The 22,324-nt window shown below is 50.9% G+C and overlaps 4 protein-coding genes across 7 annotated transcripts in view; 1 reads left to right on the forward strand and 3 right to left on the reverse strand.

The window, feature by feature from the left end:
• myo15aa (myosin XVAa) overlaps positions 1-14,847 on the reverse strand; it is a 44,779-nt gene extending 29,932 nt beyond the window's left edge. For all 3 annotated transcript variants that reach the window (XM_084677024.1, XM_084677023.1, XM_084677025.1), the window contains exons 1-5: positions 14,540-14,847; positions 1,653-1,735; positions 1,425-1,488; positions 976-1,085; positions 622-696 (exon numbers count right to left, since the gene is read on the reverse strand). In XM_084677024.1, coding sequence (XP_084533150.1) covers positions 622-696; positions 976-1,085; positions 1,425-1,488; positions 1,653-1,735 — 332 coding nt within the window. In that variant the 5' untranslated portion in view covers positions 14,540-14,847. The remainder of the gene's footprint in view (positions 1-621; positions 697-975; positions 1,086-1,424; positions 1,489-1,652; positions 1,736-14,539) is intronic.
• On the reverse strand, positions 1,811-7,829 carry LOC146252840 (uncharacterized). The gene is given in 5 exon segments (XM_084676781.1): positions 1,811-2,188; positions 2,191-4,062; positions 4,065-4,385; positions 4,488-7,028; positions 7,031-7,829. Coding segments are annotated over 5 exon segments (5,754 nt in total). The 3' UTR covers positions 1,811-1,967.
• Positions 14,848-15,722: 875 nt separating the features above from the next.
• Positions 15,723-19,699, reverse strand: drg2 (developmentally regulated GTP binding protein 2). 2 transcript variants are annotated; one of them, XM_084678338.1, is made up of 14 exons: positions 19,622-19,683; positions 19,402-19,496; positions 18,976-19,136; positions 18,602-18,691; positions 18,390-18,450; positions 18,212-18,302; positions 17,984-18,056; positions 17,744-17,834; positions 17,208-17,305; positions 16,920-16,996; positions 16,732-16,820; positions 16,571-16,629; positions 16,248-16,301; positions 15,723-15,942 (listed from the first exon to the last, which is right to left on the reverse strand). In XM_084678338.1, the coding sequence occupies exons 2-14, from the start codon at positions 19,463-19,465 to the stop codon at positions 15,856-15,858; spliced, it is 1,095 nt and encodes a 364-aa protein (XP_084534464.1). In that variant the 5' UTR covers positions 19,466-19,496; positions 19,622-19,683; the 3' UTR covers positions 15,723-15,855. The 2 variants fall into 2 exon arrangements, with proteins under 2 accessions (XP_084534464.1, XP_084534463.1); XM_084678337.1 differs by having other exon boundaries at positions 19,402-19,699.
• Positions 19,700-19,899: 200 nt separating this feature from the next.
• gfer (growth factor, augmenter of liver regeneration (ERV1 homolog, S. cerevisiae)) lies at positions 19,900-21,634 on the forward strand. Its single transcript, XM_084678339.1, has 3 exons — positions 19,900-20,214; positions 20,405-20,622; positions 20,914-21,634. The coding sequence occupies exons 1-3, from the start codon at positions 19,999-20,001 to the stop codon at positions 21,074-21,076; spliced, it is 597 nt and encodes a 198-aa protein (XP_084534465.1). The 5' UTR covers positions 19,900-19,998; the 3' UTR covers positions 21,077-21,634.
• The last annotated feature ends 690 nt before the right edge of the window (positions 21,635-22,324 follow it).

Here is a 22,324-nt window from a genome sequence, read left to right on the forward strand (position 1 = left end):
TGTGTGTGTGTGAGAGAGTGTGTGTGTGTGTGTGTGTGATGGGGGTAACCGAGGGCTGGTGTACAGTGACCAGTAATGGCCTGGTTTCTGGATAACCAGACGGCGAGGTGAAACCGAATGCTGGAATGCAGTCAGAGTGCCAATTTCCCCAGACACACACCCCACAAGCACACAGACACACACTTCACACACACAGCACTCTCTCTCCTACACACACACACATACACACAATGAGACATAATCTGATCCTGGCCTAGACATGGCTGGGCTTTCCTTACAGGTGTCTCCTTCAGAACACACCAGGTGTGTGTCTGTGTGTGTGTGTGCATCCCAGGAGATCAGCTTTGACACTGACAGGACACACAGACTCACGGACGCTGTGGAGAGGACATGTCTCTGAGCTCAGCACCCCCCCCCTCCCCCTCTAAGCTCTCAGGCAGACACTCATGAATTTACAAACATAATTCCAGCTTTTGGAAATCGAAAGACAACCATCTGTCTGCCTCCACCTGACCCTGACTGCACCTGTCACTGGCCCCTGTGGCTCTGATGACTCTGGCTCACTGGAGGAAGCCAGACAGGAATAAATGATCCCGAACCAGCGACAGGAGAGACTTTTACCTGATTATAATGACCTGGTTCTGTTTGGCATCCATCATTTGTGTGTAGGAAGCGTTTGCTATGGCAAACAGGTGCCTGCCAAGACAACATCATGTTGTATTCATTAAGAGGCTAAGAGGCTAAAGCATCTGATCCTATGAGTCTTACATCTGAGGGGGGGGGGAGGTTACAAGAGTTTGTCCTGGTTTAACCTCTCTAAGTCATGTAAAAAAAGAGGAAGAATTATAATTAAACTATACAAGTGATGAAAACTTGCAGTTACAGTCACTGTACAATAACCATAGCTAAGTGTCAGAGAAGAGGCATATGTGATAAGAGGTGAAGAGGTGGTGTGGAGGCGGAGGGGAGTCTTACGGGGGGTTTTCTCCCAGGGCGTGGCCCTTGTGCTGCAGCACCATGTCTGTGCCGTACATGTTATACATCCTATAGGGGTTTACTGAAACCAGGATACTGCCAATATACGTCTGGGGGGTGGGGGTGGGAGGGAGGGAGGGAGGTAGGGAGGGAGGGAGGGAGGGAGGGAGGGAGGGAGGGAGGGAGGGAGGGAGGGAGGGAGGGAGGGAGGGAGGGAGGGAGGGAGGGAGGGAGGGAGGGAGGGAGGGAGGGAGGTTAAAAGAGAAAAAAGGGGAACGGAGAAAAGAAGAGAGAAGATACGGAGAGGTGCAGAAAGAGGGGTGAGACAGAGAGAAAGGGTTACTCCCCTGTTCCATTAGATCCCTCATCACATCACTCTTTAATGACGCACATTTAATAAGGCTGAGTACTTGGGGAACATGTTGATATCAGTGTGTTTGGAGACTCACGTATATCAGCTCTCTCTCAAACCTCCTCTTAAGGTTCAGTAACACAGCTTCCTCCTGAAGTTCCCTGAAACACACACGTCCAGCACGCACACACACACACACCCAACACAAACACACACACAAACAGTAAACCAATGACCCCCAGATTCAGCGTCACTGACAGATCTGATCTCCAGTACTGATGTGTTTTGAGTGTGTGTGTGTGTGTGTGTGTGTGTGTGTACTTACTCTAACTGCGTCATGTCCTCCACTCCATCCTCCTCCAGCTGTTCCCTGTAGACCACAGTGGGCATGCTCCGTATGGAGTACATCTACACACACACACACACACACACACATAAAAGCTGACTGAATAAAGTCAAGCTAGTTGAACCTACAGCACATGCGTGTATCGTGTGTTCCTCGTCCTTACTGTCACAACTGCTTGTGACTCCATGGCCCCTCCCTGGCTCACATGAATGACCACCACTGATGGTGATGTTACACCCCAGAGTACAGCTGAGTCATCTGTACCACAGCACGTTTACCACTATCACACCGTTATTATATTTTATGACCCATCAGATACAGTAGCACCATTACCTTATCATACCATTGACCTTCAGGTTCCCCCTCTCTGCTAGGGACCCACTCCACCTCGGAGCCTTCCGGTTCCCCCTGAGGGTACTGCCCCGGGCCACGAGGTTCCAGAAGTTCCTCATCCCGGTACATGGACCACTTACTGAGGTTCTGGACGGTGTTGTGTGGCAGGACCCTTTCCGCCCCCACACATCCACCTCTTCCCCCAGGCCTGAGCCCTCCCTCCCGGGGCCCTGCGCCCAGTGCTGCCCCTGCACCTGGGGGCTGACCACTGCGTACCTCTGGTCCTCCAGGTGGGAGGGCAGGCGGTAGGAGGCCCCGCGGAGCTGAGTGTTCCTCAGGGCGCTGGTGAGGCCAGGGCCCGAGGGCGGGGCGGTCTGGGGGGCTCCAGGCCTCGTCCCCAGGGTCCCATCAGGGAGTCTGTACTTGGCTCCACGGAGGTTCTGGTTCATGAGGGCGTTGGACAGCATGCCGGGGGACTGGGGCGGCCCGCCAGGCTCAGCCCGGGTGACCAGGGTCCCGTCCGGCAAACGGTACTTGGCTCCACGGAGGTTCTGGTTCTGAAGGGCGTTGGACAGCATGCCGGGGGACTGGGGCGGCCCGCTGGGCTCAGCCCGGGTGACCAGGGTCCCGTCCGGCAAACGGTACGTGGCTGAGCGGAGGTTCTGGTTCTGAAGGGCGTTGGACAGGAGGGAGCGGGGCTCGGCGGGCTGGGCCTCACCGGGCCGGCTCAGGAAGGAACCATCTGGAAGTCTGTAAGAAGCTCCTTTGACGTTGGTGTTGCGCAGAGCTGAGGACAGCATGGAGCTGGAGGGGGCTGGGGCCTGGGCCTGGGCCTGGGACAGGAAGGAGCCGTCAGGGAGCCTGTAGGAGGCCTTGCGGAGGTCGGACTTCAGCAGAGCTCCAGACAACATGGGAGAGGAGGAGGAGGGCTGTTCCTGCGCCGCCTGCTCGCCCGGTTGGGTCAGAACGGAGCCGTCGGGTAACCGGTAGGAGGCCTTACGGACGTTAGGGTTGAGGAGAGCAGAGGAGAGCATGGAGGAGGAGGGGGAGACTGGTTGGGGTGTGGCCTCAGTCCTGGTGACTAGGGTCCCATCAGGGAGCCGGTAGGTGGCCTTACGGAGGCCGGGGTTCAGGAGAGCGGAGGACAGCATGGGGGAGCTGGAGGAAAGAGGGGAGGAAGATTGTTGTGTGGAGGGTTCCGTCCTGGTGATCAGCGTTCCATCAGGAAGGCGGTAGGTAGCCTGGCGAAGGCTGGGGTTCAGTAAAGCACCAGACAGCATGGAGGGGGAGGCCCCGCCTCCACCCCCGTCTGCCCGCGGCACCGGACCCTGTGACATCATCAACGAGCCGTCGGGGAGACGGAACGCTGCACCCTGCAGGTGGGAGGTCTTCAGGGCGCCGGAGAGAAGCGGAGAGGAGGGTCCTGCCCCCTGCTGGGGAGAGGGGGAGACGGGGGAGACGGGGGAGGACTGTCTCTGAAAGGGAGAGGCGTAGGATGCACCCCTGAGCTGGGAGTTGAGCATGGCGTTGTTTAGGCGGGGGGAGGAGGGCGGGGCCACCTGGGCAGGTGAGAGGACAGGTGTGTAGAGGGAAGCATTCCTCAGTAGGGGAGAGGCATAGGAGGCGCTGCGCAGGTTGGGATTCTGCTGCAGCACGCTGGTCAGCATTGGAGAGGTGAAGCCCTGGCTCACCTGTCCATCAGGTGACATCATCACCTGTCCGTCAGGTGACATCATCACCTGTCCGTCAGGTGACATCATCACCTGTCCATCAGAAGACATCATCACTTGTCCGTCAGGTGACATCATCACCTGTCCGTCAGGTGACATCATCACCTGTCCATCAGAAGACATCATCACTTGTCCGTCAGGTGACATCATCACCTGGGCCCTGGGGGAGGGGCCCGGCTGCAGCGGAACGCTGCTGGTGGCGTTCTGCAGGTAGGGGTTCTGCAGGTAGGGGTTCTGTAAGGAGTTGCGGAGATACGGGGAAGAGATGGGAGAGAGACGAGGGTCGTACTGGAGCTGAGGGGAGGACGGCCTCTGTAGAGGGGGGGGTATGGAGAAGGGGAGGAGGGGGAGAGAGGGGGGTGAAAGGGACTTCCTCTGAACTGGGCGTTCTGGAGAGAGTTGGTCAGTAGAGGCGAGGCTCCAGGCTCCATGGTGTAGTCGTACTGGGTGATGACCTGTGAGCTGGGAGGGCCACCAGGGGGGTAAGGGGACTTGAAGGAGGCTGGAGCCATACTCTGGGGACTCATGGCCCTGTGAGGGCCTGGGGAGACGGGGTGCGTGGGAGAGGGGGCGCGGGACGGGAGGGGGGAGGAGCGCATGTGATGGGGGGGCTGAGGCGAAGGGGGTCTGCTTTGCAGTCTGCGTACAGGCTGAGGTGACATATGACCCATCTGAGGTGACATAGGACCCATCTGAGGTGACATAGGACCCATCTGAGGTGACATAGGACCCATCTGAGGTGACATAGGACCCATCTGAGGTGACATAGGACCCATCTGTTTCATAGAGAGCTGAGGAGAGAGCGGTGGGCCAGGGGCAGGTCCTCTGAAGGACTGTCTGACCTGAGGAGGTCGCTCCTCAGTGCCCGCGTACTGAGGAGCGTTCCTGGGCATGCGGACCAGCGGTTGCCCCCTTCCTACGGGCCTGTGGAAGCCTCCTTGTGGATTTCCGAAGCTTTTGGACTCCCTGAATCCCCCGGGTCTGGATAACCTCCTGGCTAACATAGGGGAGGCTGTCCCTCCCATCTGAGCAGGGGGGGAGTGGGGGCCGCTGTGCACAGAGCTCCTGAAAGGAGCCACGTTCTGGGTGAGGGGGGGTCCATGCCTGCTCCTCCTCTGGAGGTAGGGGTTACCTGGAGAAGGTTTCACGGCCCCCATGGGCACGTGACTGCGCCCCCCTGGCCCGCCTCTTAGCCTGCGCGTGGAGGTGCGGGAGGGTAGGGGCCGGCCGGAGGGGGAGGGGGAGGAGGGGCGGAACGTGGGTGAGGAGGGTCTCTCGCCGAGGGGAGGGCTGCGCCGGTGAGGGGGAGGCTTGGGGGAGGGTGGACGAGTCATGGTGGACCCCTGCTTCCTGCCTCCAAACAGGCGTGCTTTAGGAGGAGGGGAACCCTGTTCTAGGGGGGTCTGCTGTCTGTTAAAGGAAGGTCTGGGGGAGAGCGGGGGGCTCGCTCTCTTCCTCAGGGACCCCCGTGGGGAAGAGGGGGGGCTGGCCAGTGGTGAGTGAGGGTGGGGGGGCCCAAACCCCCGCCTCCTCGCTTGTGAGACCTGGGCCTCGCCCCTGACAGACATGCCTCTCCTGGAGGGCTGGGTGGAGACAGGGGGACTGACTCTCCTCCTGCCCAGCGGAGAGATGGGTCTCTGGCTTGGCATGGATGGACGGGGAGCCAGTGGCCTCCTGGGAAGGCGAGGAGAGAAGAGAGGGTCTGTCTGGAGGCCTTGGGGATGATGAGATAGAGGGACGCCACCCCTGATTGGAAGAACAGGCCTCATAGACAGCTGGGGGGAAGGGTGGGGGCTCAGACGTCTCACTGGCATTGGGGAGGCCATCGGGGAGTAGAGTAGGGGCATTGGGGCAAAGTGTCCCATCTGCGCGTCAGACCTCTGCAACATGGGGTCTTGGGGGAGAGAGGGGTGAAACATGGGCTGAGCAGGGACAGGGGCCATTCCTATAGAGGCGTGTGAGAGTCGGCTAGGGGACATGGCAAGAGGGGGGTGTGGGGAGAGGGGGTTACGAGCCTGCTGGATGAGCATCGCTGTAGGGGAGGGTCCAGGACGGTGCTGGGGGAAGGCCTGCTGGCCCGGGAGGTACTGAGCCTGGGCAGGGTAGGAAGGAAGGGGCTGCTGCTCGTACTGAATCTCTGACATCATATCCAGGTCGTTGAGGGCGAGGTGGGGGGAGGAAGGGTAAGGATAGGGTGAGGGAAAGTTGTCCACTTCCAGCGTCTCCTTCCCAAACAGCTTGACCTGGGGGCGGGGCAGTCTGAACACGCCGTCTGACCCTGGGTCAGCCGGGGGGTTTGACCGCTGCTGTAGGCCGAACTGCAGCCTGGGGTCTGCTGTCTCTGGGACACCCTCAATGGCACTGCCATAAGGCTGCTGCGGCTGATATACATTATACCCAGCAGGATCCTGGTAGCCTAAAGCAGGGTCACCATACAGGGTTGGGTTAGGGTGGTAGGCCCCCTCATAATCAGCGTGCATAGAGTACGGGTCTGACATACCATAATATCCTAACTGGGCATCATAGGGATTGTACACCTCGGCCTCGTTGAGGTTGTAGTACCCCAATCCGTTCCCGTAGTTACCCTGGTTAACGTGGTATCCATACTCCCCCTCCATTGGATACAGCATTCCATCGTCATAGTACTCCAGACCGTCGTCACCGTAGTAACCGTATTCTTGGTCATACCCGTCGTCGTAGAGACCGTACGGATCATAGTAACCCAGCTCGTCGTCGTAGTACTCGTACTCATCGTCGTAGTAAAAGTTGCCCTGGTCGTCATAGTAACCGTACTCATCCTCCCATTCGTCATCGTCATGGTACTCCATGGCCTCTCCGTAAGGGTCGTAGGGGTCGTAGGTCACAGGTCGTCTGAGGAGGCCTCGGGGCCTACCCTGGTCATAATAGAGATCTCGGGGCCTACCCTGGTCGTAATCGTCTTCCTCGTAACCGAAATCCTCATCGTCCTCGAAGGCCTCGTTGTAGTAGCCCCTGAGCCTGGCCCTGGGGTCCCCCGTGGTGAACGACAGGCTCTTCTCCCCCAGTCCTCTGGCCCGCCCTCCCAGCCTCCCCTGGCCTTTAGACGACAGGAACTTTCTAGTCAGCCAGTTAGTCGCCCCGGAGATCCTTCCCAACACCCAGCCTTTACTCTTGAAGTCCGCACTCTCTGCCTTATTCTTCCCAAACATGCCTTTGAACTTGCCGCCCAGGCCTTTAGCCTGCTCGGAGGCTGCCTTGCCCTTGTTCCCCAGGTTGGATAACAGCAGGCCCTTGTTGGGCTTCTCCTCTTCTTATTGAACATGCTGTTGAACTTGGAGGTGCTCGGGAGGCCAGGCTTGTCTGCGGGAGGCGGGGACTTGGTCTTCCCCAAGCCGGCAAACATCTTGGTGGTCCCCAGGATCTGCTTGGTGTTGGGGGCGGCCTTCTTCTTCTTGGAGAGCCTGAGGAAGAGGCGGGAGGTGTTCTTCAGACCCCGCTTGGCCTTGGCTGGGGCTGCCTGGGGCTTGGCGGCGGAGAGGGAGAAGGGAGAGGACTTGCCCGTCAGACCTGTCAAGGCTTTGGACGCCCCTTTCAGGTGGGACCTGGCGTCCTCCTTCTTCTGGACTTTGGCTGCAGCCACGTTCTTCTTCTGTCCCTCTGCGGCGAATCCCATCATGACCTTGGAGGCTCCGCCCATCTTGTTGACGTCGCCCATCTTCTTTAGGTTCACGGCCCCCATTTTCTTAATCTGAGGTTTGCTGTCCAACTCTTCCTTCTCAGGTGGAGGCTGGCCTTTCTTTGGAGGCTTGGTCATGGCCTTCATGGCTACAGCTTTGGAGGCTCCTTTCAGTGCTGCTTTCCCTTTCCCCTTCCCCGGCCGCGCTTTCACATCCTCCTCCTCGCTCTGGTCTTCTTCATCCTCCTCGCTCTTCACCTCCTCCTCTTCCTCAGAGCCCTCCTCCGACTCGCTCACCGGCTTCTTCCCCTTCCCCTTCCCTTTAGCCGGCTCCTCCGCTTTCTTCCCTCCCTTCTTGTCATCCTTCCCAACCTTCTTCGGCTCCTCCGCCTTGCCTTTCTTGGCGGCTGATTTGGAGTCGCCTTTCTTAGGTGGCATTGCGACTCAGGACTAGAACCATCCTCCAGCAGGTCGGAGTGTTAGCGGGGCGTAGCAGGTTGGTGTTGGTCTCTGTGTCGGCCCGTTGAGGCCGGAGGGTCCAGTCACCTGCATCTTTTACTCTCCTCTTTTCTGTTCAGTCTGCCTAATGACACACTCACACACACACCACCCAGTGCTCACCACTCACTCAGAGACTGTAATGTACACTGAAACAGTCTCAAACCAATGTGACCCAAAACACGATCTAGTAATACAGTCTGACTCTCAACCATCTGAGGTCGGTACTGTTTCAAGGCTGAGGTGGGCAGCTCTCTGTCCAGTAGACTGTTCCCTATTAACAGCTCTCTGTCCAGTAGACTGTTCCCTATTATCAGTTCAAGCCTTGTCCAGGAGCACGCCTCACAAAGACTAACATGTTCAAAAGAAGCAGCCTACATCACCTTCACCCACTTGTTGAATATGGAACTCCTTGCGCGGACGCGTGGAAACAATTTCCCGAAAGTAAAAAATACACGATATCCTTCCTTTAGAATTTGCTTTGATATTTTCTTGTGTTGCCGGCAAAAAGATGAAGAAAAACCTAGAAACAGTTACCGGTAGTGCACCGGTCTCTCAGGTGTTGTAGGGCTTTGTGAGCGCCTCATTGTTGCAGCGTCCCGCGGGTTCCCTGAGACCAGCAAATCCTTGGCTTGGCTACTGCACAGTCTTTGGCAGGACTTCCCCTCCACCCCACACGGGGTGTGTGTGTGTGCGCGTGTCTATGATGAGAATGTGTGAGTGCGTCCCAGCGTCCAGGGGCATTCCGTGTGTACGTGACAAGCCTCGGTGTGTATCCTCCAGCTCCCACGCAGGCCCGCTCTCCTTTGTGTCGGGCTCCAACACTCCACTTCCCTCCCGCAGAGAGGAGACCAGGAGCCTCTGGTTACTGTGTCTCCATCCCTCCTTCACCCCGGGCCGCTCATAGCCTCAGAGGGTTAACGTGCGAGCGTGTGTCCAGTTATAGCCGCAAAGGGCACCTTAATGTATCAACTATACTGCCTTGAAGTAACCCAATCCCCGTGCTCATTCCTGTATGAATAATGCAGGCTAGCTGAGCTGTTGCTAAACTGTGTCTGAGAGGCAGAGTCAAGCAGAGCCAAAACAGCGCTGGAGCCGATGGCTGAGGGCAACAGAGGTGTACTGCCTTTATGCGCCCTCACACACACACCCAACTGACACATACACCCAACTGACACACACACCCGACTCACACACACACCTGATGCATAGACCCAGCCATGCACATCTGTAGATGCTCACAGATAAACAGACTACACACAAATATGCACACACACCCGCAGGTAGATAAGCAATTTATTCAACCGTGACAAAGCCCCAGTATAGGATGTATGGGCTACGAGGTGATTCACTTTTTAAGATCAAATAACTTTCCAGAGACATATGCCAGGGCCTGAACCCAGAAGTGCTTAACATAATAATATGCCAGTTCTCACCCAGTCTCCCTCTCTGTCTCTTTCTATCGCTCTCCCTCTCCCTTTTCCTCTCTCGCTATCCCTCTTTCTCTTTCTACAGTATCTCTCCCTCCTGTCAGTTGTGATGGTGTTGACTTGGGGGAGGGGGGGAGGGTGGCATTACGTAAATGAATCATGTTAATTCATTGATGACTGGTTGATATTCCAGGAGGTCATGGCAGTGGCAGATATGCATATTTAATGGCTGGCCTGTATTCAGCCGACGCAGCATGGAAACATTCATCACCAGCTGCTCTAAATATATCCCAGGGTTAACCCCACCCGCCTGAATATGTTATCTATATAGAATATAATCACACCTGCTGTATAGCTGCATAAACAAACCAATCAACTGGCCATTGAAGTCTGTATTCTGAATAAAGTATTTAAGTACATTTGTGTATTGTGTCTTTCAGTGATCAAAATGTTTCAGAAACCATATCTAAACGAACGCCAAAGAGGTGTTAAACTAATCTAATCTGTGTGACCTCATGAGTGCTCCTGTGTCCATCAGACGGTCAGACACCCAGTGCCTGACTACGGGTCATGTTAGGGTTGTTTGGATCATCGATGGCAACTGCAACAGGAAACGGACATCTGAATCTGAGGAGAAATCTGTATCACATGTCCTGCTGCGCCTGCTATCGACACATCAACCACACTCCAACAGCATCAACAACAATGCTATGGCCCAGCAATTCTTGTCTCAGTGTGGGAATAGGGATAGCTCAATAGTAGAGCAAATGACTAGAGGTTATCGCTTTCAATCCCACCTGCCATTTTGGATCAAAAGCATTTGCTAAATTAACATGTCACATGTTCTGACACAGCTATAGCAGATGTAGGGAGGAAGGGATGTAGGGAGGGAGGGATGGATGGATGGAGGGAGGGATGTAGGGAGGGATGGATGTAGGGAGGGAGGGATGGATGTAGGGAGGGATGGATGGATGGAGGGAGGGATGGATGTAGGGAAGGAGGGATGCAGGGAGGGAGGGATGCAGGGAGGGAGGGATGTAGGGAGGGACGGAAGGAGGGAGGGTCATTCACCAGAGTCTAGATATGGATCTACTGTGACGTGGTCTGGTGGCTGAGTGATTGACTGCACCTCAAACACAGGAGACAGGAGAGACAACCCAACACAGTGGGAAAGAGGGAGGGAGGGAGATGAGAAAAGATAGAGGGAGCAGAAGAAGCGGAGCAGGAAAGAGAGAGAAAACAGGACACACACCGTCAATGATGGATGAGAAGAGACCATGAGAGCCACTCTGTCGGCTTGCCAGTCACTGACAACGTGCTTTCAGCGAACGCACTCAGTGACACAGCACTAATAAAGGGGATCACCTATCTACAGAACTCATTTAGTCATTAACACACACACAAAAACAACCAGGAACGCACACACAGCCTCACACACTAGAGCTCACACACGATAAGCAAAAGTGGTCATGGATACATTTTGGAAACATTCCACGTAAACACACACACAGCCTCACACACTCACACACCTTTGGAAAGAACAGTGAAGAGAGAGAGACCACGTAGGACAGAGTAGCACTCAGACAGTGAGACCACGTAGGACAGAGTAGCACTCAGACAGTGAGACCACGTAGGACAGAGTAGCACTCAGACAGTGAGACCACGTAGGACAGAGTAGCACTCAGACAGTGAGACCACGTAGGACAGAGTAGCACTCAGACAGTGAGACCACGTAGGACAGAGTAGCACTCAGACAGTGAGACCACGTAGGACAGAGTAGCACTCAGACAGTGAGACCACGTAGGACAGAGTAGCACTCAGACAGTGAGACCACGTAGGACAGAGTAGCACTCAGACAGTGAGACCACGTAGGACAGAGTAGCACTCAGACAGTGAGACCACGTAGGACAGAGTAGCACTCAGACAGTGAGACCACGTAGGACAGAGTAGCACTCAGACAGTGAGACCACGTAGGACAGAGTAGCACTCAGACAGTGAGACCACGTAGGACAGAGTAGCACTCAGACAGTGAGACCACGTAGGACAGAGTAGCACTCAGACAGTGAGACCACGTAGGACAGAGTAGCACTCAGACAGTGAGACCACGTAGGACAGAGTAGCACTCAGACAGTGAGACCACGTAGGACAGAGTAGCACTCAGACAGTGAGACCACGTAGGACAGAGTAGCACTCAGACAGTGAGACCCCACTGACCCTCCTGCACAGACAGAACACCAGCCTTGGAAAACAACCCGTCTTCAGTAGAACATCTAGAATGATCCTGGGTCAGGTTACCTGTAAGCCTTTAAGCCCCAATCAAGCCTTTACCTCAGCCCCAGGATCAACACTGTCCATCACAAGGACACCATCAACACCGGACACACCCAAGGCATGCCTGAAAGACTACACACTTATGACACAACATCCCATCTGCACACCAATAAATAAACCTGGACTAGACTTCCTGCATAGAAAAGCAGCATCATTAAAAGCAGGAATCCTAAAAGTCTGTCAGAGAGCTCTCGGGTCCGACCAGCTTACCTTGCGAGCACTGTGACTCAGCTCTGATTGGACCAGCAGCACAGAGCGCTCAGGTGCAAGGCATGAGGACGCCTGGTCCAGGAGCTCCGAGGAGGCGGCCCAACTGGAAGGGTCGTCCACAGAGGGCTCCGCCCACTCAGCCCTCTCCATCTCTGGGGTGAAACTAGTTTCTGACTGCACCTGACCCAGCCTGGAGCCTCTGTCCTTCGCTTATTTCCTACTCTTTTGTACACACACACACACACTCACAATCCTCACACACTATCACACACAGGCCCACACAGACAAGCACTGCCCACACACGCCTGCTCACAATGGACATTAACACACACAGGATGCACAACGCCAAACCACGCAAACTTCACAAAGGACTATGCCTCATTTCACTTATTGACTTAATGACTCCCTGTGCAGTACAATACTCAATGCAAGACAGCCCAGGGACAGCTCTGGGACCTGTCCATTCACTGCTGTGGAGCCTAGCAAGGATGGTCTGGTTAGGTTGCTAGGTGAACACACTAACCCCACCCTTCAGTGTGAGACAGAGAAGTGATAAGGAGGCCCACCCATCGCCCCTGCTTAGGTAAACACACTGGCTGCACAATAGGAGAAGGTTGGATTAATGGCTGGATCACACACACACAAACACACACAACAAAGACATCACTCTTGTCACTCGATCCTCTTTTGTCACAATGACCTGTGCTCTGTGTGTGAGCGTGTGTTTGGTTGTGGGAGTGTGTATGAGAGTGTGTGTGGGTGGTTATGAAAACCCTACACACTCAAAGGACACAAAAAAGATGAAAAGGACACTGTATGACTATGTTTAGCTTGTGTTCTGCTCCTCTCTCTTGCCAACCGTCTCTGGAGGAGGGGATCCCTCTCTGAATTGCTCCTCCCAAGGTTTCTTCCATTTTTTCTCCCGTTGGGAGTTTTTCTGGGAGTTTTTCCTTGTCTTCCTTGAGGGTTTAGGTTGGTTGAGGGGCAGTTCCATGGGCGTATGTGAAGCCCTCTGTGACATGCTTGCGTGTAAAAAGGGCTATACAAATAAATTTGATTTGATTTGATTTGATTGCCCCATGTCACAGGAATCACACACACACATAAAGAGATAGAACCACAGTAATGAATGTACACATACTAAGCCATATGTAATAGTGCTAGTGAACAGGCTTTTAAGGGAGCCTTTTAACCATTATAATGACTTCCAGGTTCCTGTGGCTGTTGTATAGGATGGACTGTGCTGGACACGTCTGCCTGCCTACCCCTCAGGCAAACACCACGGTGCTACCAGGACCTTTCACGCATACAACCGTATATCTTGGTGTAATACAAATCAATCGTTTATCTGATGGGCTCTTTAGGCCTATGGGTACAGCTGTGATCATCTGATAGGTGATCAAGAGGTCCATAAATAATCCCCCTTGTGTTGCTTAGGATGAATGTGTCTAATAAACAAGCACATTACATATGTACACATCATAACCCAAACACTCATGTTCATTGTTCTACCTAGAAAACACACTCCATCCGTCCTGACAGAACGCATGAAGAGATCTCTCCACACGAGGGCAGCAGAGAGTGTGCTGGAAGTGTGAGTAATGGGTCAGTAATGGAGGCAACACAAGGCCACAACATGGTCTATGGTGCTGCAGAAACTCTGTTTACAAGATGTCTGTTTCAGAAGATGCTGCTAATTCTATGGTGGGTACTTACCCAGCTACACAGTGTGTGTGAGTCTACACCCCTGCTACACAGTGTGTGTGAGTCTACACCCCTGCTACACAGTGTGTGTGAGTCTACACCCCTGCTACACAGTGTGTGTGAGTCTACACCCCTGCTACACAGTGTGTGTGAGTCTACACCCTTGCTACACAGTGTGTGTGAGTCTACACCCCTGCTACACAGTGTGTGTGAGTCTACACCCCTGCTACACAGTGTGTGTGAGTCTACACCCCTGCTACACAGTGTGTGTGAGTCTAAACCCCTGCTACACTATTGACTTCTTACATTTTAAAGCCAGGCTTGCTACTTTTGTAATCAGTGTTTGGTGGACTGATCTCTCTCTCACTCCTCTGCTCTCCTTTCACTGTGTGTGAAAAGAAAGTTATGTAAAATGGTTTAGATAGAGGTAGAAAAACGTTTGCATCATTGATGAGTAGGCCTACTTGATGAGGACTCTAGCCTGCTATACTCAACTCTGTTCTGATCTACTCTGTTTTAAGCTTCTCTGTTCTCCTCTCTCCACTCCTCTCCTTTCACTGTGTGGAAAAAAAGGTAGCTTACGTTATGGGTGAGACAGAGGCAGTTGTGTCTTTTTGTATTAATATGAGGTCCAGTTACCAGCGTGACACTAAAACAAGTAGTAGTAAGTTGCTACTTTTTACTTTAACTTGAGTGAAAAAGTGAACTTCACCTTTTACCAGTCTTTTTAAACATGACAAGGCCATATATGTAGGCCCACTTGAGTGAAGGTAGTTACTTTTGTGACTCCGCTTAATGCGTTTTGTGACCAAAAAAACTAGCAGCTGTTCAAATAGTTCTGCTTAAAATTATTGACAACAGAGGAGATGTAAATAAAGTCAACGCTTGCGCACACAACACCGCTGTCACACCATACGGGAGCAGTATCAGGTGCCATGGCGACACGCAACGCGCTCATTCACATTTGAGGCCTACCTTTCTTTCCTCCTCTCTCTGTCAAAGTCCTCCCATATTTCCTCTTCTCCTCGGGTTATACCAAATCAGGATGTCCACATCCATACCTGTTCAGTGACTCATCCCTACATTGTCCAACGGTCTTGTGAACTTTCACTCGCCACACGTTAATTGTGTAAATTCGCCTCTCCATAAAACCACTAGGCTTGACACTCCCTCTACACTCTTTTCCCCCTCTCTCTTTCTCTCTCCCTCTCCCTCAGTCCCCGTGTTGTATAAACCAAATGGATGCGTTTGAATAATTAATACTGCTATTATGTCTGGGTTCGCCAATGAATGGGGCACCCGCTATAGACTCTCACAGGTGGCCGGGGCGCGAGCGTCGACCACCGCGCTCAGTGTACAAAGGGCGCCAACAGCAGGTCCGCGAGGCAGATGGTGGTGGCGGTACGGTACTAGACCAGAAACGGTGGGTGACGTGCTGTGACAGCCAACAACATCACCCGTGGAACCGTGTGAACTTGTTCACAACAAAAATCATGCAGTTTTAAGATACTTAGTACACATTGCCTACCTCCACCTTAAATGTAATCTCAAAACATATATTGTCTTATGGTTGTGTCACCCCCTGCAGCATGACAGTCATTTCTGCTTTCAAGACTCCAAAAATAGACATTGCAGACCTATTCAAGTGTAGCAACAGATCAACTTTACCTTGACTAAGCAGGTCTGCAATGTTCAGTTTCTCCACTCTCCAGCACAAGTCTACTGCTTTACTCATCAAGTCTCTCGTATCTTTTAGAAATGAACGTTTTATTTCCAAGAAGAAATATAAGTCAGTCTTACTATTCTTGGACAATAAAAGCTCTTCTCCACCTTCAAACTGTTGTAAAAAGGGGGAACACAAAGTGAGGAATTGTCCACTTCACCAAGGCCTTATCTTTAACCACCTTTGAACTACAATAGTAGCCTAGCTGGCATTTCAGCTGCTGTAAAACCTTGGAAGGATGTAAACTGTCGTGCAGAGCTGATGCCCTTTGAGAAGGCAAGGCACACAAGGATATCCAAACCCAAGATGTATTTTTTTCAACATTGTTTTATGTTTTATATTTGTTTGTGTTTTCAACAAAGATGAAACCACTCAGATTCATCTAATCAAACTCATATCAGATTGATTTCCTGATTGTTAAATTGAATACACAAAAAGAGTTTGTTTTTTTTAATCATCGGAATCAACTGTACACTGCTTCTGAATACAGGAAACTGTTTTGTCTCATTTCCTCCCTGATGGATGTAACCACACCCATCGTGTCCTCAGTCCAATCACACGGCTCGCTTTACTTCTTCACGACCTGAATGACATCTTCATGCTCCATGATGTGTGTCAGGCCGACCCTCTGGGGGTCGAACTTGGTGCTGGTGCCCTGAAGAGACACACCAGGTCAATAACACTAAAAGTAGACTTCTGACACTGTCCCCTATACAGGACACTGTCCCCTATACAAGATAATGTCCCCAAAACAGGACACTGTCTACTATACAGGACGCTGTTTATGTCATGGGTTGCAGGTTGGGTTTGAACAATGGTGGGGACAAACATTTTAATGTCACTGAGAAATATATATATATTTTGTTTTTGCAAATGCAAATTGTCACAGCGTTGATAAACAAGGTGAACAAGAGAAATGGATTGGGGGGAAGATAGTGACAGAATGGTATGGCAGCTTACCCAAACCAAGGCGTACTTGAACTGGCTGGCTAAAGTTCTATGGATTCGATGGCACTGAGTGAGAAAGAAGCATATAGATATGTTACATTTTACGTTGCAATTTAACTCATTATCATTTTATTCAAAGAAACATTCAAATAGTGTACATATTGAGTCCAGTAGACGATCCAGATCCACAAGTGAACACACTTTCAGCAGTGTTCCAGTGCTCAGAGCAACAACACCATATATTACTACACAACACTATAACATCATGTTTGTTTGAGTGTATATATCCTATATATTACCCTGTGGCTGTGTATGTTCATAGGCCTTGTACTCACAGCATGTTCTACAGATGCTCCTCTCCTCATAATGATGGCGTCACTGAAGTCTGGCCGCTCTGAAACAACAAACTCCAGAATTCAGCATGAGGCCCAGCAGTGCAGACTGCAGACAGGACCGTCCAGGTGTCTGACATCTGTGTGTGTGTGTGTGTGTGTACCTCCTCTCTTCTTGGTGTAGAGGCAGATCAAAGCCAGATATTCCCACAATGTCTCCAACAGGTAATCCAGGTTAAGCTTCATACCACAGCTAACACACACACACAGAGCAAGATCATTGTTTAAAACACAGCAATCAATCCCTTCACAAACCCTTATTAGCACACACACACACACACAGCTCTCTGACCTGATAACCACACTGTGAGGCCTGTGAGCCAGGCGGTCCACCTCCTCAATGGAGATCTGGTCCACCTTGTTGTATACCTGAAGACACAGAGAGAGAGAGAGAGAGAGAGAGAGAGAGACAGAGAGAGAGAGAGAGGTGGAGAGAGAGATTTGGCTTCCTCAAACACCATGATAGAATATTGCACGTTACACTTGAAAGGAGACTTTCCCAATACCACTTCAATAAACTGTAACGTGAAGGTTAACCACGTTTCATTTTGATCTAGCAGAGGGGGTTAGAGCGGCGTACATATAAGCAGGGCATGTAAACTCTGTTTCCAACGATGACGTCGATGAACTCATCCGGTGTGCTGTCCTCCCTGAATAGAACCTCGGCATTGAAGATTTCTGAGGAGCTACGTTAAGGTCATCAGCCTCATTTAGGGAGAGAGGGGAGGGAGAGAGAAAGGGAGGGAGAGAGAAAGGGAGGGAAGGAGAAAGGGAGGCAGAGAGAGAGCGAAGCAGAGAGAGAGCGAGGCAGAGAGAGAGCGAGGCAGAGAGAGAAAGGGAGGGAGAGAGAGGGGCAGAGAGAGAGGTAGGGAGAGAGAGGGAGGCAGAGAGCAAGACAGACAGAAAAGGAGGGATGGAGGGAGTGACAGCAGGCTGTAGTTCACTGAAGTCCCTTTAGAGATGAGTCCTTCTGAGGCAGACAGATCAACATGGAGGATCCACAGTGACACAGGAGGGGATGACAGAAGGGCGTGTGCTCCAGTGTGCCGGCTCGTCCCTGTGGGCTAACTGCTGCAGCTGCAGCATCATGTCGCTCAGGGATGACATGAAGGATACTGTATTCATGTAGGATGAGCTGGACCAGCTTCTCTGAGCATTGAGTCAGAGGGACGGTGGAGTTGTAGGACAGGCCGCCACCTTTCTTAGGCTGGACAGAAGAAAACAAGATATGAGGCACAGGATGTGATGTCATAAATAAGAACTGGCCCCAAAAAACATAACTCTACAATCTAAGAGGTTGGACTCATCAACTCATCACTGACAGTTGACTGATCCAGGCTGAAGGTGTTGCTGTACCTTGAAGTAAATATTGGGTTTGGACACGTTGAGTCTGATGCCCACAGATTCCAACTCTTTCTCCAGAAGTGCCCTGGTGTGACAGAAACAAGAACCAGTTAATGAAACAGTAACAGGTCTGCTCTGGCTTTGTCAAAGACCTGTCGGTTTATACTGATACACACAAAGCAACACACATAAAGAGCCACACACAGACACACACAGTGTCACACACACACAAGTCCAGACCTCTGCACGTCTCCCTTGGTGGCGTCCAGCATCATGATGACCACGTCAGCTGTCCGCGCTACCGCTATGACCTGTCGACCGCGACCCTTACCTATACAACACCACAAGTCAAAAGCCATCACAGGTCAAAGGTCAACCAAAATGGCATGGGCGTTTCATCATGTAAAGCACCCTGTACCTTGGGCAGCTCCTTCGATGATCCCTGGCAGATCCAGCAGCTGGATGTTGGCTCCTTTGTACTGAAGGTAGACGCACATATGATGTTTGTGATAAAACACAGAACACAGTTGATTATACAGTAGAGTGTGTGTGTTGTGTGTGTGTAGTGTGTGTGTGTGTGTGGTGTGTGTGTGTGGTGTGTGTGTGTGGTGTGTGTGTGTGTGTGTGTACCTCTATCACGCCAGGGATGCAGGTGAGAGTGGTGAACTCGTACGAGGCGGCCTCACTGGCTGTGGATGTCATCAGACTGAGGAACGTGGACTGGAGACAGAGAACACCAGGTTCAGTACTCTCAGGACGCAGGCACACATCAGGCTGAATGTCTCTACCAAGGTGTTATAATACGACTTTATGGCCACATTCTTCAGTTCAGTTCTGTGTCTGGTAAAAATAGAAACCGTGTCTTGACACTAATCACTGAAATACTGTTATAACTTTGCACTTCTGGTCCTTGAGTATCTGCTGTACTCATTATTTGCATGTCGCTTTGGATAGAAAGTGCGAAATTAATTAATGTAACTGTCCTTCTCAGTGTGACTACTTACCTTACCCACGGAGGGGAAACCTATGAGAGCGACACGAGCATCTCCAGATTTCATCACATCGAAGCCTTCTCCTTTGGCCCCAGCTGTCTTGGACGGCTCTAGCAGCTGGGCCCTGTATTTGGCTAGCTTGGCCTTCAGCAAGCCCAGATGGTACTCCGTGGCTGCGGACAGAGCAAGACCGCAGCATCGAGCATTGTTAGAGAGAGAACAATGTTAACAGTAGTCTGAAACAAGGTGAGGGCTGACAACTAAGACTAAAATAAATGTTGAAACTTGCTTGCCTGTGAAGTGCTGGTTGCTATTACAGTATTATATTTTGGGAGATTCAAGTATTTCAACAACAGTTTTGCGACTTAATAAGATCACGGATATGATGAGTTTGGGTCTCGTGAACAAAAAACTGACATGTCAGATTGTAGCTCTCACCTTTGTTTTTTTGTGTCCGAGAGATTTCTCTCTCAATCTCCGCAATTTTCTCCAAGATCCCCATTTTGGCGAGGTCTCACAGCGTGTTATACACCCTGAAAAGTTAGGAGGAGAGGATTGCTGTTAGAAACGTGTCACAGCATGAACATTTCTAGCTCTCAGTCCATTCTTCATAAACTAGCTAGCTAGTGCAAAAACGTCATAAAAATTGGAAAATCACGTTTAAAGTGCGGGACCAAAAGCTATAATTTCAATAAGTCAAGTAGGTACAATGTAGAGTATTTCAAAACGATTTGGCTAGGCTTCGCTGCACGCACAGAAATATGACATCATCAAGCGGAACTGATGAGTTCCGTTCAGTTTCAATGTTCGGTTGGCAACAAAACCATCTACTCTCAAATGTTGTTCCTAGTCATCTAAATCGTATATAAACTACCCCCGTTCTTGTTGAAATTTTAATATGAAGCTTCAAAATGTTTTGCCGAATCACTTACGTATTTATTTTTTTAAAGAACATACAAAAACGTGATGCAGCAGGTTGGAACTTCTCTTTCGTCGTGCGGGATCGGAAACAGAGAATGAGACAAGTCAAGCAACATGGCTGCGCCCACGGGACCGAGAGGAACAGCCACTGCTAACCCGACCGGGTTTGAAGGTTTCCCTTTTATTATGACAGGCAGACCACCAGAGGACACCCCCGGTAAAGAACAGGAGAAGACAAGTGAACCGAACAAGAAGCCGTGTAGGGCATGTACGGACTTCAAGAATGAGTGGATGAAGGTTCAGAAAAACCAGACAGCAGTTGTGACACAGGTAATCTTGAGTTCATCGATTAGCCAACTTCCATCACAGTGCTAAACAAGCAGCATGATGCCTTCTGTGGAAGCTGGAGTCGGTGCTGTAAATTGATATAGGGGTTTGGAGGGGTGCGCTGTAAATTGATTGAGGGTATAGAGAAAGTTTATTGGATTCTCTTTTATTGAGAATGTGTGTGTTTTTTCAGGAGTCCCGCTCTGGGGAAGCTCAGCATCCTCAGACAGACCCAGAGTGTCCGTTAGACAGGGAGGAGTTGGGCCGAAACACCTGGTCTTTCCTGCACACAATGGCCGCCTATTACCCTGACCATCCCTCCTCCACCCAGCAGACAGAGATGGGCCAGTTCATTTCCCTCTTCTCCAAGTTCTTCCCTTGTGATGAGTGTGCTACAGACCTCAGGACCAGGTCAGAGTTCAATTGTAACTAAGTTAACCTGGTCAGAGTTCTACTGTAACCAAGTTAACCTGGTCAGAGTTCTACTATAACCAATTTAACCTAGTGAAATGATCTTGTTGGCTTGAAAGGGTTTATATTCATTATATATTGTGTCTAATTTAGTTAGTTCACATAGGATTAGGATTTAGAACCACTAAGGTCTTAGAATGTGCTGCTTGGAAACAGTCAAGAGGATCAGAACCTAGAACGACCAAGAATTCCATTGAGTCTGAACTTTTACCTCTTCCTCCTCCTCTCCAGACTAAAGACCAATCAGCCTGACACCAGCACTCGCCACAGCCTATCCCAGTGGCTTTGTCGTCTCCACAACAGCGTCAATGTTCGGCTGGGCAAGCCTGAGTTTGACTGTTCCCGTGTGGACGAGAGGTGGAAGGATGGGTGGAAGGATGGTTCCTGTGATTGATCATTAAATGACACTTCTTTTTCTTGTAAACAAGTGTATTGTCAAGAGTAGTGATCTGTAATTAGAAAGAACTGTTAGGAAAAGGTCAGACCATGATATCCACTAGGTGACTAAACACCAGCAGTGTCTTGGTCACAATTATTATAAGTATAATTATGCTGTTATGATTATGAAAATGGTCTACGTATTGTATATATGGATGGGAAAATCTATTGAAAATACTATATTTCTTAAATAAGGAAGATTTGAGTGATCAGATATAGATATCAGTCATATTTTAAAACCATGCTTTAATTTAGCCAGTGTTTGAATTTGTGTGTTTAAGTTCTCCTACTTGTGAGGATGTGTGTGTGTGGAGAGTTATGAGGAGAGAGGCCTGGTAACACAAACATTCTCAAAATGCTTCCTTCCCCTCCTTGTTCCCTCCTTCCTTGTTCCCTCCTTCCTTGTTCCCTCCTTCCTTGTTGCCTCTAATGTCACCAGGCACATGATGACATTGGTTCAGTTCATCTTGTTAGATTTGTTGTATTTATTTGAAATAAATCTATTATGGTTTCAGCTTGTGCCCTTATTTAATCAATGATTTATTTGATAAATGACAGAACCCTCCATGGAACAGGGTCTGACTCTGACTTGTGATGTTATTAATAAATGCCCTGACCTAAACCCTGTAGTTTATTTATAGATGCAGACGTGTCGTCGTCGTCGTCGTCGTCCCCCCCCCCCCCCTGTAAGAGGGACAGTATATCATGGTCCTCTTCCCTCAAGGTCTATGTGGATGGACATGTGCGATCAGAGTTGTAGCACATGCTGTGCATCCTCTGATCTCTGATTGATCATCTGATCAAAGATGATGAGCTCAAGTTGTTCCTCTGTCCACCCAACCGCCGTCTCAGAATCTTGGGAGTTGTTAGGAAGGCCAAATGCACATCTGTGCAGGTCATGGGGCGTATTGACTCCACGGGAGTTGTTCCAGAAATGTAGCTTTTAAAGGTCATACATCGTTTTACTACTTGCTCTTTTTACACGTCTGCCCTCGTAAGTCCCGCAATCTGACGTGAATGCTGTTGTTGAAATGCCGTCGATAATGCGCGACCCTGTCGAGTGGCGCATGCTCAGTGCGCGCGCCAGTGTTGTAACTCGATGGTTGTACCATAAACGTCCCTCTTTGCCAGAACCCTCGCGTGAACTCGCACACACTCGGTGATGCTGCGCGTGAAAGGGCAAGCCGCCTTGATTTGTACTCTT

Source organism: Hypomesus nipponensis, chromosome 17 (assembly GCF_054491055.1).
Source record: "Hypomesus nipponensis isolate SF chromosome 17, ASM5449105v1, whole genome shotgun sequence".
Classification (NCBI taxonomy): Eukaryota; Metazoa; Chordata; class Actinopteri; order Osmeriformes; family Osmeridae; genus Hypomesus; species Hypomesus nipponensis.

What these genes read in the sequence shown, in the direction of transcription:
- drg2 (XM_084678337.1), bottom strand. Translation starts at nt 19,465, where the DNA reads ATGGGGATCTTGGAGAAAATTGCGGAGATTGAGAGAGAAATCTCTCGG. An exon ending in GCTCATCCTACATGAATACA is followed by an intron (nt 17,306 to 17,743) that starts GTATCCTTCATG and finishes GTAGCTCCTCAG; the next exon opens with AAATCTTCAATGCCGAGGTT. An exon ending in TCAAGTACGCCTTGGTTTGG is followed by an intron (nt 15,943 to 16,247) that starts GTAAGCTGCCAT and finishes GTGTCTCTTCAG; the next exon opens with GGCACCAGCACCAAGTTCGA.
- gfer (XM_084678339.1), top strand. Translation starts at nt 19,999, where the DNA reads ATGGCTGCGCCCACGGGACCGAGAGGAACAGCCACTGCTAACCCGACC. An exon ending in AGACAGCAGTTGTGACACAG is followed by an intron (nt 20,215 to 20,404) that starts GTAATCTTGAGT and finishes GTGTTTTTTCAG; the next exon opens with GAGTCCCGCTCTGGGGAAGC. An exon ending in GCTACAGACCTCAGGACCAG is followed by an intron (nt 20,623 to 20,913) that starts GTCAGAGTTCAA and finishes CCTCCTCTCCAG; the next exon opens with ACTAAAGACCAATCAGCCTG.